Consider the following 13,407-nt stretch of genomic DNA (forward strand, 5'->3'; position numbering starts at 1 on the left):
TCTGATAAAAATTTCCGTGGTCGTATCGGACTTGAAAAACTGAATGTCCGTTATTAAGGGTTAATACTTGTAAACTTTACTATCGAGTAAAATGACAAGTCATTTGAGTCAGATTTAATCAATGTAATAGAGAAAAATTTGTAGAGAAAAATTTGTCGACGATCGTGTAGCGATAAGCTTGTTTAATGGAACGTTTTTAATTGCAATGTTCTTGGTCGTTATAGATATTTAAAATAATGACCACGAATCTCGAATTAAATGTACGCGATACTAGAGCCTAATTGTTTGAAGCAACAAAGTACCTACGTATAAAGTAATGTGTAAAATATGGGGTTGGTCTTGTACGTAGAAAATTGTACACAGATGCGACAGTGGAGTAAAAAGAATATTGAAGTTTGTAAATACGAATAGACAAAAAGTGTATATTGTACAATTTTAAGTGTATATTGTACTCGTGATTGCGACGATGGAAAAATGTTGCGCAGATATGGGTTTGCTCCGTTGCCAGACTACAGCTATTCAAAGTTTCTCATTAGAGGACATGTTGGAATGGAATCTCAAGCATGTCAAACACGATTCTAATCCGCTCGAGCACGATAGCGCAATGTAACCAATCGTAGGTAGGTATCGGTTACGATAACAACAATATCGATAGCAGTTTACGAGACTGTCGTACGAAACTCGTCTCTGTGCCAAACAAAGCTATTTCGAACATTTTATTTGACGCGTAAGATCGAAAATTGACAACAAAGTATATTTTCAAATTTATACTTGTACGACACTTTAATAAAAAAATGTACGATGCGGTTTAAAAAAAGGTCAATGACCTCAAAATGTCTTCGATGTTTCTATTTAGAAAAAACAAAGTAGAACCTCACTGCGCAACTCTCGAAAATAAACAATTTCTATTTAAAACATGTTCTTCCATTTTTCAAAATAAAGGACTTCGGTTTTAATGTAAAGGAATTCGAATAGCCTCCTTGAAGTGCTGTATTTTCAGTAAAACTCGAAATCTATTTTTATCGGGAAGTTTAAACGAAACTGTCACGGACAAATATAAAAATTTAGTGATTAACGGAGGTGTTAGAACACAATAGGTATACACACTTCTGTCCATAAGTCATCGAACACCGAATAAATGCAAAATAACAACGAATTGACGTTACGAATCGAAGCTAACGCTTTTTGATTTTCTACGTTATACACGAAATGTTAATTATATCGCACGCTAAAGATTTTACTAAAAAATTATCGTTTCAAATAATCGTGGTATTCCGTCGATTAATTTATTCATTATTTCTGGATTTATTTCATTTCAAACATTCGGTGACATTCCCCTCAAATTCTTCTTCGATTTTAGGTACGGAAATTATTTATTATTAATTATTAATTAAATTTTATGGCGGAAATTACTTATGGATCTAATTTTACGTATCGCGTATATATTTAAACGATATACGAGCATTATGAATTCTACGTTAAAGTAATAATTCGAGATAAGAAAATAATGAAAACGGAATAAAAGAGCAAGATCGTTTCAAAAGATCGTATACTGTGTCATAATTTGTATTTTCCGAGTCGGACGAACAGGCATCCGGTGACTTATGGACGACACGTATTCAATGGCTCGCAATTAGTCGTCGCGTGCTAGAGTCACCCTCGCAGAAATTCCGAATGAAAGAGGTTGACTCGAGGTGCGCCTCTAACGAGTCCCGTAACGTGTAATTTGTTCAAGTTTGCAGAGAACCGCGACCTTCTTGTGACGAGTCTGAGGATGCCTCTTCTTTCACGGGGTGGCTGTACGATTGTCCCGGGTCTCTTCCTGATTCGCTTTCGTGCCGCTTGGAATATCCTCCAATACAGGAATAGAATTACGAGCAGAGGTAGGTAGAAAGTGGCGCAAGTGGCGAAGATCTGGAAAGTATTTTAAGAAAATTTCCATTTCAGCACTTTCGTTCCATACGTTTCCAAATCGAGTGTAATTAAATTGGTTCCCGAACGAATCGTACTCTAATCGTACCGTTGATACCGAGATGATACGACGATAATTCTGATTTATCAAGGAGCACCAACCTGGTATGCAGGATCCTGAGACACCAGACACGTTCCATCGGCTATACGGTCTAAATAATCAGGATCTTTCCAGCCGAGTTGCGGCGCCAACGAGATTCCTAAGGATACCAGCCAGACGGTGACGATCAGGATACCGATCCTCCTTGGATTCCTCGCCTGGAAGTAAAAAAATTCCTTCAGCGGCTATCGGACCCGGGGATCGTTCGATCTCGATCCTTGAGGGACCACCGTTGCTCAGATATTTTTATATCCTCGTGTTCGAGACGGTATTCGGTCCAAGGTCGGAAAAGCTTGCGTATCGAGGATAATAGTAAAAAAATTGGAACGTTCGCATCGTACGTCTACCGTATGGTGTATCGAGGCACCCGAACCCTGAGGAATCCAACCACCGAAGACTGAACGGTGAATAGTAAGTTCACGAATGATCGAGCGCGATTTAAGCAATTGCCAGTGTGCACTGCTCGGTTGCCAGAACTATTTCAATATAACTCGCCGTTTCACCCGAGATGGCCAGCTTCTCGAACTACAAGGATATCATCGTAATCCCGAGTCCCAAATCCCAAAGCAGGAACTATCTCGAACATGCGGGTACCGGTACCAGGATATTGTAGGATTTAAATTCGATTAACCATCGGCTGTCATTGATACGATACCAGCTTGATTACTGGATACGAAACGGTGCTCGGAATTTCGACTAGTCCCCCACCCCTCCAACGAACTTTCAATCGCCGAAATCCGTTTCGACGAATCGCGTACTCAAAATTCGAATTCCTGCTCGCTCGTTGTTCATAGGAGTTACGAGCTCGTGACCGGAAAAATAAGTCGAATCCCGTGCGCAAGGGATGGTGGAAGTAACGGGTGTTCCTATCGTATACCTTATACCCGGTGTATCGATACAACAGGTACAATCGTTGATTCTTCCACGTCCCTACCTTTCTCCATACCTCACGCACGAGATTCGACTTACCTTTCTGGTTACGTTGGCCCCGAGTTCCCGAAATCGTGATGCAAGTCTCGAACCCGTTGCTGGGCGATTCCATCGCGAATTTCGTTCCACGGCACTTGTTCCGCGCGATTCGACGAAATCTCCTCGTGGAGAAAGGAACCGAACAATCGTCCACGGTGGCGCTCGCAATAGTCCAACTAATTGCATCCTCCGCTTTAACGATCCCCGGTCTTCGCACAAAGGGAGCAGGACACCGGGAACCCGATTATCGAATCGCATTCTGGGATCAATATACGAGCGTATCCGCGACGGTGGCCTGATCTCCTTCCCGATACTGTCGTCTCTACGGGTCCCTAGCACGCGATCCTGACGCAAGTTCCGTCATTCGTTATGTTCTGGTACCGACCACCACTTGCCGTCGACCGCGACGGTGTTAATTAACCTGTATATAATTGAGATCGGTGACTGCCCAATATCTGTCGACCGCGATAGCCACCAGATGCAATATCGAGGCGGTGCAGCAGAGAACGTCACTGCTGGTCCACATGTCGCAAAGCTCAGGCCCGAGTGACCATCCGGAGTTTATCTGCAATAAACAGAATTATCTGTTAGGAGAGTCTGCGTACCGTGTTGGATCGATTCACTCGAGGATCCTAAGGCACCGAAGGTGTCTTTAACGTCATCTTCTTCGTTAGGATCCTCGAGTATTGAGCCTTGAGCCGGCCGAGCACGATCGTTCCAACGTCCGGGATAGTATGTCCGTTTAGGGACAGATTTATCAAATGGTTTATCAAATAATTTATCAATTATCGTCGGTTCTGTTTGGACGATATCTTGGATCAACGACAGGAACAGATTGGGTATTTAAACTGGCTACTTCCGTTTCGAGACACAGTTTCTTTCGTTTGTACATGTACTGGGTCGATAAAAATGATTTTTCTTCTTTTCGTCGATGAATGGAACTTAGAATCGTCATGGCTCGAAACGATACGTGTTCAGTGATACAAGGTGGACAGAATTCGTAACACGGCGAGAAAACGACGATTGTACAAAAATAAATCGTAGACGCCGAATACAATTTTTTCGTACGATGGCTCGTTATCGAGAAAAATGATTTTGAATAGTCGGTGGCCGCGCGTGGGATTGACGTGTGGATAAACCAGCGTGGCTGTCCAGAATCGATTATTTTTACTTGCGTCAGTGTTCGTTTTTTTTCGATTTTTTTTTCTTTTTTAGTTATTTCACTTGCTCCTAGCTAGTCGGAATCGGTCGAAATTTTGGAAACGGTAAATGATATTTTAAGATCGATAATTTTGCGATACACGGTATAAATTCGCATGGTTACATTGTAAAAAATGTATTCTACACTGTACGTTTACAATTGATTCAAGATCGTTACAAAAAAGACTATCGGTTAGCTAGTTCTAATCTATCTAGTTCTAAATCCCGATTCTTAGAGGTTCGAACGAATAACGTTCTGAATACTGGAGGATCGAGTAAATCGATCATCGATCGCAAATTTCCCAATCGATTTTTTCCAACTTGGTGGAAGTTACTCGTTTCGAACTCGAGCAAGGTACATACCGATTTCACGGTAGAGAAGTAAATTAATTCTTCGGTTGGCTACCACTGTGCCGTCAGGACGTCGTATAGAGAAAAAAGTGTCGGTCAGTATATTTCCATTGCGACGACAGAACTTTCCCGATAGTGTTTACGATTCGTCGTAAACTTAAAAGCCTTATTCTCTCGAACGTAATAAACGAAACGACACGGTTTGCGACAATGCACGCCTCCGTCGAAGTTTAGGCAGGAAATGAAAGGGTCTGGAAGGATTTCGGATAAGCGTGTTCAGGGTCGTCTACAGGCTTACGAGTTGTCTGTCGCGTCGTAACATCCTTTCTCATCCTCTGAACGTGGAATTGATTTTGAACTTTTGCTTCTGGCGGGGAAAACTCCCTAACGGTTTCTCAACTTGTTAACTGTTCAACGCACGCTTTTCCATTCCATTCGCTGACTTTCGGCCATTGTTTGAAACAAAAATAAAGCCGTTAGAGGAATTATTCGAGCAGCGGCAAATGCACGTAGAGCCGTCGTCCACCATCGAAGCCAAAGTCTAATTACAGTCGGTCCCTATAGGAGAAAACGGAGTAATGAAAACATAGTAACGAAGGGTCTCCCAGCGAAATTGTAATATCTGTTTTCGAGACGGTAACTATAGTAATAACAGACGACGAAATGAATAGCAGTGGACTCGTCGACAGTGAAAATACCGGTAATACAGCGGTTTGAAGTAGTAGCCATCGTGTCTTCAAACGAGGCACCGTCGACATGAAAATCCTCGCGCTGGACTCGTGACAAGCGCAAACTACATGACAGACTCGTTTCCAATTTGCCGCACTCGCAAGCAGCGAAATAGCCGCTGTAAATGACACGATTCTCAACACACGCGGGACCTTTCTCTGATTTTCGTCGACACGGTTGCTCCTTCGTTTCAGGAGACCGTTCGAGCCCTGTATTCGATTTTTATATCACCACGAATAATGAATAAACCTTGGAAGCTCTCTGTTACTTTCTATAAATACTTGTACACGTTTTACAAATATTAAAAAATTACAATTAGAAACATTTTGCAACGACTTACATCGTTGTCCAATGGAGGATATTTGACGCGTAAATTGTATCGATACTGTGAGAAATTTTATCAAGAACGCTACACCGATACCGATGACAATTGTATCTGGATACCCCAACAGAATGCTTGAAAATGATGATGATGTCGTTTCAGAATGATGATGTCGTTGGATCTCGACGCTGTTTAGTTTCAATTGTCCACCTTTGTAGAAACGAAACAGGTTTGCATGTGCAAACGAATTCGTACCGATAGAAGTCCAAAGGTTGAACGCGTCCCGATGGAAAGACTGGCTTTTCGAGGAAGGGGAGCCTCGAGACTTTACCCTCGTAATTGGCCTAGTTGCCAGCGACGATCGCTCATTTCTACGACGTCTTGTGTAAGTTCGATCGTAACATGTGGTCGGAGCTCCTCGTCCCTGGCCGAAGACAAGGATATCGAAGTACGATGGCTCAGAGCTACGAGTTCCATCGAGGTGAGTAACGAAAAACGAGAAGAAACACCGAGGGAGATAAAGATTCGGGAAGCTAAAAAGCATCCAGCTTTATGAACCACGAACTTGTTCGCGTCGGAAAGAAACGGGGAGGCCTCCCTTCTCATCGAAACGCGTCTTCGGAGAGTGATTTTCTCCTTTTTTGTTCGAATAGGTAACACGTGTACACTATCCGTTAACGAGGAGCGAATGGCTCATCGATTCTTCCGATAGTTTAACGTTAAAGAATTCGCTTGTTCGTGATTCGATTTTCTAGTAAACGAAACCACGCGTGATTCTCTGCGCTACAAGAATCTTTTAGTTAATCCAATGATCGACCAAGCGTCGACTTGCACGAGTATCGTGGATGAAGTAAATATTTACGTACACCCGACTGATGTAATATGAATACATTTCAAAGAGGAAGGATGTTTACGCTGTTAGAAAATTGTATTCTGCTTATCGTTAAATTGGAAAACGAAACGAATATTATAAAAATAGTACACCGATAGGAACGATTTTCACTACCTTTTAAAGTAGACGAGTTTTTTAAGGAACATTTTTCTTACCAACGATTTTAACAAATATTATTTTTTTCCAAAGTATTTCTCATTTCATAGAACGAACGATTTAATACCAACGCTCTCGTATTGTGTAAACAGTTGCTAACAATTGTTATCCGAGACAACGTATTTGTATATCGATTTTAGGAAGAATTATTTTATATAAAATTACATTGAACGGATTTTGTCGAATAAATACATTTCATGTTTTCCAAGTTTTGTATTTTCAGATATATCAAGACGACCGCGTATATATATATATATATATTTTTTATCGTGTTGCAGTCGATAAAACGACGAAATAAGTCACGATAATTGGCAAACACAAGTACGTTCCACAAATACGGAAATTGAAGAAAAAAAATGCACCTACCAAAGAAACGCAACATCCTTTATAAAGTTAAGATGGTTGAGTTCCATCGAATGTAACAAATTTCTCGAATTCAATAAGTCACTCGATAACACTGCATTTCGGATGGTAATTATTAGCGAATCGTTCCCTGTTTTCTTTCTCAGCGAGGAAAACAAGGCCACTGTAAAGTTAACAAACGTTCTATCCGCAAAGTTTACGTTCATTCAAAGCGTAGATTTCCCGCAGGAACGACGTTGACCGTGAGTTTTGTTTCTGCTTCCGTTCGTTTGTTTCGAGCCGGTCGCTCGAAGACTTCCGGTTAATTGCAACAGAAACGTCGAACACGTGGCTGAAAGAATTTCAGATACGTTGCGAATTTACCAGCTGCGAAATTCATGACGGACGCCATCCAGGGAGCAAGAAAGTCCAAGGGTCGTGTACCGTGTTCACGATAAATAATTCATAGATAATAAATAATAAAAGTGGCGAGTGCGTCCGTTCAGCTGAAAGCCGACCGGATAGAGCGTGTACAGCTTCTATTCAAAGCTGCTCGCGTACAAATTTTAAATCACGAGCGGTACCGAGTGGTACACTACTACCGACGATTGATTTAAAAGGTTGTCCCATTTTTCGAGTCCCTGAAGAGCGCTCGACGACGCTTGCGAGCGTGTTCCTAAATAAACCTTCTGCTTCTGTCAAAGTTCCACAAGACAGTTTCCTCGAGTTTAATAAAGTCACCGCAGTTTCCCCCGTGGTTCCCGGGTACGAGGTAACGAAATCAGGCCACGACTCCTCTAATTTCCATTCGATCCCCCTCATTTCGCATGAAATTTTAAACACGCCTTCGCAATCGTTCGAAACCACGATTACGCGACCGTGTCTAACGCGTTGTTTCTCGGAGACTATTGCGTTTAACGCTACTTTTTAAGGTTACGTCGTTTATAGAGTCGGGTTCTACCGTTTCGAAGTGTAACGTTAAACTTTAACGTCCTAAGACGACGGAGAAGAAGTTTACTTTAAACGAGTGCCTCGGTTAAATTAACTAACCGAGAATTAATTTCTATCCCGAATATAACGTATTAATAACCGAAAGAAGAATACTATTAGAAAATTGAGTATACGCTCGAGCAATACACGATTCGTTTACTTCATTTCTTCAATTCTTAACTCGTTGACTCTTAACGCGTTGATTCGCTATCGTTGATTCACGATCTTTTCCCGAACAAAGTCTCGAGAAACTTTGTTTCCTACCGATGCTTATTCTCTTCAAAGAAATAAATAATAAGAGCTTACTCTGGAATAAAGTTTACGCGGAACAAGGCATTCGTAAACATCGCAAAATAGGCCGTTGCAAATTCTCTAAAAGAAAGAAGTATGCTGTAGGAAGCGTCATTGGTAGGTTTTGTTTGTTCACCGAGAAAAGGAATTCAATTCTCGGGTAGAGGATTTTTCCCGAGGATCCATTACACGGCGGAACTAAGGTGATCGGGAACCGTGAACGCAATCGCAACGCCGTGGCTGTGTATCGGTGCGTTGAAAACAAGCCATCCGAATACCTGGTATCAAGAGAGAAACAGAGAGAGAGAGATAGAGATAGAGAGAGAGAGGGTGTAGAGTGGGCATCGAGCGACGGACGGGTTGAAAAGCGTTTGTTCAACGTACAATAGAATCTCCGGCTCGGCTGCCACAGCGGGGCCAGCCTCGTAAATCATCTGCTCGTGTCAGCGCGCAACATACTCTATCGTAAGGAGATTAGGATCGATACCGGTATCAGAATTCCAGCAGGTTGGTCACGCCGTGAAACTTTCACATTTCACGTGTCCCGAGCTACGCGATTCGCGAACTTCTTAATTATCGCTCTCGTTACGTTCAAATTTGTACATCACGCGGATTCGATTATCGCTCGGAATATTCCTGGACCCGTGTCGAAACCATCGAAATTAACAACGAGACACTCGAGAGTCACTAACTGCTAAATACCATGGATTTCTTCGCGATCTTTTCGCCATTCGATCGGCGCAACATTTCTATCGCGTAAAATTCGATTCTCGCGGATCATCTATCTACGATTAATTCTAGTTAATTATCGGATTGTATCGCGAGATAATTCTAGTTAATTATTGGATTGTTCGGTGTATGGATCCGTTACCAGGATCTGTAACGCGGTATAGAGAAATCGCTAGAGATCCAATTTCTACCGAACGCAAAGCTTTTGCTGTCATAGGCTCTTCTCGACCGAGATCATCGATGAAATTTAATAATGTATCTTTGGTGTCTAGTTTTGAGATACTCCAGAGCCGTGGATTGATTCGTAAAGTCAAAAACGGTATTCCGATCTCGGGGAACGCGGAAAGATTCCGTTCGAATTTTATATTTGTCGGAGTACAAAAATTCTTCCCAGTGCAGAGTTTTTTTTAGCACCGGTGTTATTACGAACGAGCTACTGAGAATTTTACGAAGAATAATTGTAGGAACTGTTACCATTCCGCGCTGGAAATTTTAGTATCGCAACGAACCCACGCGTTTCTAAAGTATTTATACCTTTTGTTTTCTTTGGTAATTAGTTTCTGTTTAATTCAATTACAACCGTTCAAAGAGCACGTGAATCGTTATATCGCGTAAAAATTAATATTTACGGTCAACGATCGAAGAAACTTTCCGTTCGTTGCGTATTATTTTAATAATTACGCAAAATAGTAGGCTGATTTTACTAAACGGTCATTCGTGCGTCTGTTGTTCTTCTTGTACTTCAATTTATGCACCGGTACCTGAACAATGAACGTAGAAGTCGACTCGTATGTATAGTGATCGATTTGCTCGTTTATTCGTTGGATTCATCGCACTGGAAATATTGTCGATTGCTTGAAAAATTGCTCCGAGCATTGAAACAGAGTTAGCAGTTTGTTTGTTCGGTTCTTTAAATCGGTGGGCCGCGTAGTAATTCCGAGTGTTCGACTCCAATCGAAAGTTTCGACGAAACTAATGCCCCGATCCCGGAGCAACAAGTGCCGAAACTGTCATAACGTTCGGTTCAAAATTGAAGTGCTCGAAATAGCTGCGAATGGAGCATCGGTTCGTGGAACGCCGAATCATCGAACTTCTTTGACGCGATCGCGCCTCGAGTGGATACCTCTTCGTGAACTTCTCATCGGTCGAAGCAATTTGAAGCGTATTGCCTCCGAACTGTTATCAATTGGACCAATCGGGGGAGTAAATCGAGCTTGACAGAGCGAGACGTGACTCGGGATAGAAGTAATATTCGCAATTGAAAAGACAGAATCTCCGTAATGTCGATACCGGGTCATCTTGAACGTAAGAAACGCCGTTTCTGGTTTTGAATCGAACGAACGCGAATATTTCGTTGGTAATTCGTTCCAGGCATCGCGAAATATATGTATCCAGTACGAGAGGAACAATAGAGCGACTAGAGGCCAGAAAACATACTTTAAATACGAGAATCCGTGAAAGGTGGTTTTTCAAATTTCGAACGAATATTTTGGTGCCTTCGGGCCTTTCGTAATAACTCCGTACACTCCCGTGCTATAATTTCGAGACGCTTGTTTAAACATTCGAGCTGTTAACGTCGGATGTTGAACTCTCGTTGAACGAAACTCGGTTTCAGCTGAAATTTCATTACCGCTTCCCCTTAATATAATTCGAGCACACCTAAATCGAGGCTGTCCAGTTAATTAATAACGAACAGTGGAATCGCCGTGTTCCGTGTTTCAGTGAACGCGTTTAAAAGAAGATCTTAAGTGTTACGTCACACGGCTCGAGTGAACTCAATTTCCACTTACATTGGGGGCTCGGTTATCTCGGATAAACGGAATCAGGCCAGGCTCGTTGAATCGAGAGCTGCCGGTTAAATGAGACGACCAGGGTCGGTATATAACTGAAAGTTACCGAGGGAACTGGCCGGGCTGGGAAATTAATGGCACTTCACAAAGGATACAATTCATGTGAGAACATTTTTCCTCGCGTCGTCCCCGGGAACAGACCCCAAAGTGTCCTTTTCTTCGCTGCTTAAAAAATTCAATTGCTCGGTCTTCGTAAAACAGAGATCCTTTGCCGGCTGGATCCGCTTTTCCTGGATTTTTAATAACTTCTCTCCCTGTAGGTGTCTCCCAAAGTCACGGTCGTAGGTTTTTCCCCTCTGATACTCGCGAATCGAGAATTATTTACCGAACAATTGTACGCGACGGGAAAGATCTCGCTTCGAGAAAAGAAAATCGTAGTCGTTCCAGCGTGCTAATTAATGCGACATTCTGCCTCGCGCTCGCGCGAGAAGATTAGTCGTGAAACCGGAACGAGGTCGGACAGGAAAATCTTCCGAGAAGGGGTGAAAGGTGCGCGGAAAGAGAGTGATGCTGATAAGAGCGAAGAACCAGAGAGGGACGTAGGCAGGGACTGACGCATGCCTGCTTAAAAGTCCATTCATGATATTGGAATCCACCTTCGAAAGCGAATCGACTTTTGTCTTTACTGCCTCCTTCCTCTCCCTTGTCCTCTTCATCCATGGGTTTTCCTCCCGTTTCGATGAAAGACTGAAATCCAAACGAGAAAAACTCGTTCGAATAATCCAGTCGATGATTGCTATTCTCGTTCGAGGTATTATTCCCTCGTCACGGTACCCAATGTTGTCCGATAGATCGGTAACGAACGATGTTTGCGGTGTCGCGTTCGAAGGTATAATTTTTCGAGATAAATAAAACGCATTATCAACGACAATTGTTGCCGAGAGTTTCGCGACAATGAACGTAAATTGCGTAGCTTTCGTTTTCGTGTTTGTGTCGCTTCGCGTATGGATTTCATGCGGCGAACGATTTTCCACCGCTAAGTGGCGGTTTGGATTTAATTCCCGTTGCATCGTCAGGATTATGGTACACGGTCGATGGTTGAGTTCGAAAATAGCATGTTCCTGTACCTCCTAGTTAGGCAAGATTGTTCCGAATATATAATATATATGTACGTACATTTTCCTTGCACGTGGGCATTTAACGATAAAATTAACGCGATAACGGTGCACGGGATTGAGATTTATCGGTGCTACAGCGTTTCCAATTACACACGATCGTTTCGTTGCGTTTTCGTTCGTCGTGTTTCGTTCCTCGGAAACGTTCGACGTAATTGTAATACGGGAACGGATCGTTTCCTTGTTCCGCGATATCGTCACAAGTGGCGTGTAAACGATTCGCGAACCGGGAAAGAAACGATCGAGAAAAACGTGATCCAATGGAGAAATGGCGGAGAAGTATATTTCGGGATCGAGATCAGCAGAAGTGGGCCGAGTGAACAATAACGAACGGTACACAAGCGTCCCGAGATAGGATGGCTATAGAAAGAAACTGCAGCTTTTTACTACGCGCGGCGGCCGACTCTTTCGGGTGAAGGAAGCCGGAAGTACCAGAACGCGTCCGCATTTAGGACACATTGAACAAAACCTTGAAAGTTCTCTGCGAGCGAACGAAATCTTTATGCAATCCAATAGAACGGGTAGAATACTTTTTTGACGTTGAAAAATTAACCCTTCGTTCTCGTGTACTCGACAGAATATCTTTGGACAAATACACTTGGATGGAAAATAAAACGGTCGATCGTATTATTCGATAAATATTCAAAATAACGATCATTGCTTTTATCTCTGCACGATTCGGTTTATTTTAGACACGTTTCTATAATTTTACTCTAAACGATATCCGTAACGTATACGGTACACTTAAACATCGATTTATCCATTCAGGTAAACGAACATTTCCATTTATTTTTCTTCATACGCGCGTTTCTCTGTCATCGTTTACAATTTTCAAATATTGACCAGGTTCGGTCGCTCGCTAAAAAATTGCAACCTTGCTAACCGAGCGAGATTTAAACTGTACACTGGGCGAATAGACAAAGGTTAAATGCCATTCGACGAGCAAATAAGTTTTGTTTCCAAAAACGACCCGATAACCCGAAGACTTTTATTTTCTCGTCGTTCGTTCGAAAAGTACACAAAACGAACCACGGGAACGTAAACAAATGGGAAAACGATTTTGATAGTTGACGCAAAAATGGCTTTCCAACGATGTATTGATACGTGTCGTTCGTTTCGCGTTGGAACTGAGAAGTAACAGGAAGCAAAGTGAACGAAATCGTGCGATATTTTCTAGGACACCGATGGTAAACCGAAGTTTCATTAAGGAAGAATCGAGCTTCTCCTCCTAAAGGAAGAAGGATAAACGGTTCATTAATATTTGTAGGAAAGAAGTGTCCGTTGGAGTTTCATTTAACCTTTGACTCTCTATTCGAGATGCCTCTCTCGTCCCACATTCGCGTTCAAAGTCGGTGCTCCTGCGAAGAGAGGTTGAATCGTCTATCGTTCGACGAGCAAAT

General features: G+C 42.3%; 1 protein-coding gene across 1 annotated transcript in view; it reads right to left on the reverse strand.

The window, feature by feature from the left end:
• 5-ht1 (serotonin receptor) overlaps positions 1 to 13,407 on the reverse strand; it is a 222,138-nt gene that overhangs the window by 5,873 nt on the left and 202,858 nt on the right. The window contains exons 5-7 of the mRNA XM_076324292.1: positions 3,462 to 3,605; positions 2,074 to 2,229; positions 1,754 to 1,914 (exon numbers count right to left, since the gene is read on the reverse strand). Coding sequence (XP_076180407.1) covers positions 1,754 to 1,914; positions 2,074 to 2,229; positions 3,462 to 3,605 — 461 coding nt within the window. The remainder of the gene's footprint in view (positions 1 to 1,753; positions 1,915 to 2,073; positions 2,230 to 3,461; positions 3,606 to 13,407) is intronic.

Source organism: Ptiloglossa arizonensis, chromosome 12 (assembly GCF_051014685.1).
Source record: "Ptiloglossa arizonensis isolate GNS036 chromosome 12, iyPtiAriz1_principal, whole genome shotgun sequence".
Classification (NCBI taxonomy): Eukaryota; Metazoa; Arthropoda; class Insecta; order Hymenoptera; family Colletidae; genus Ptiloglossa; species Ptiloglossa arizonensis.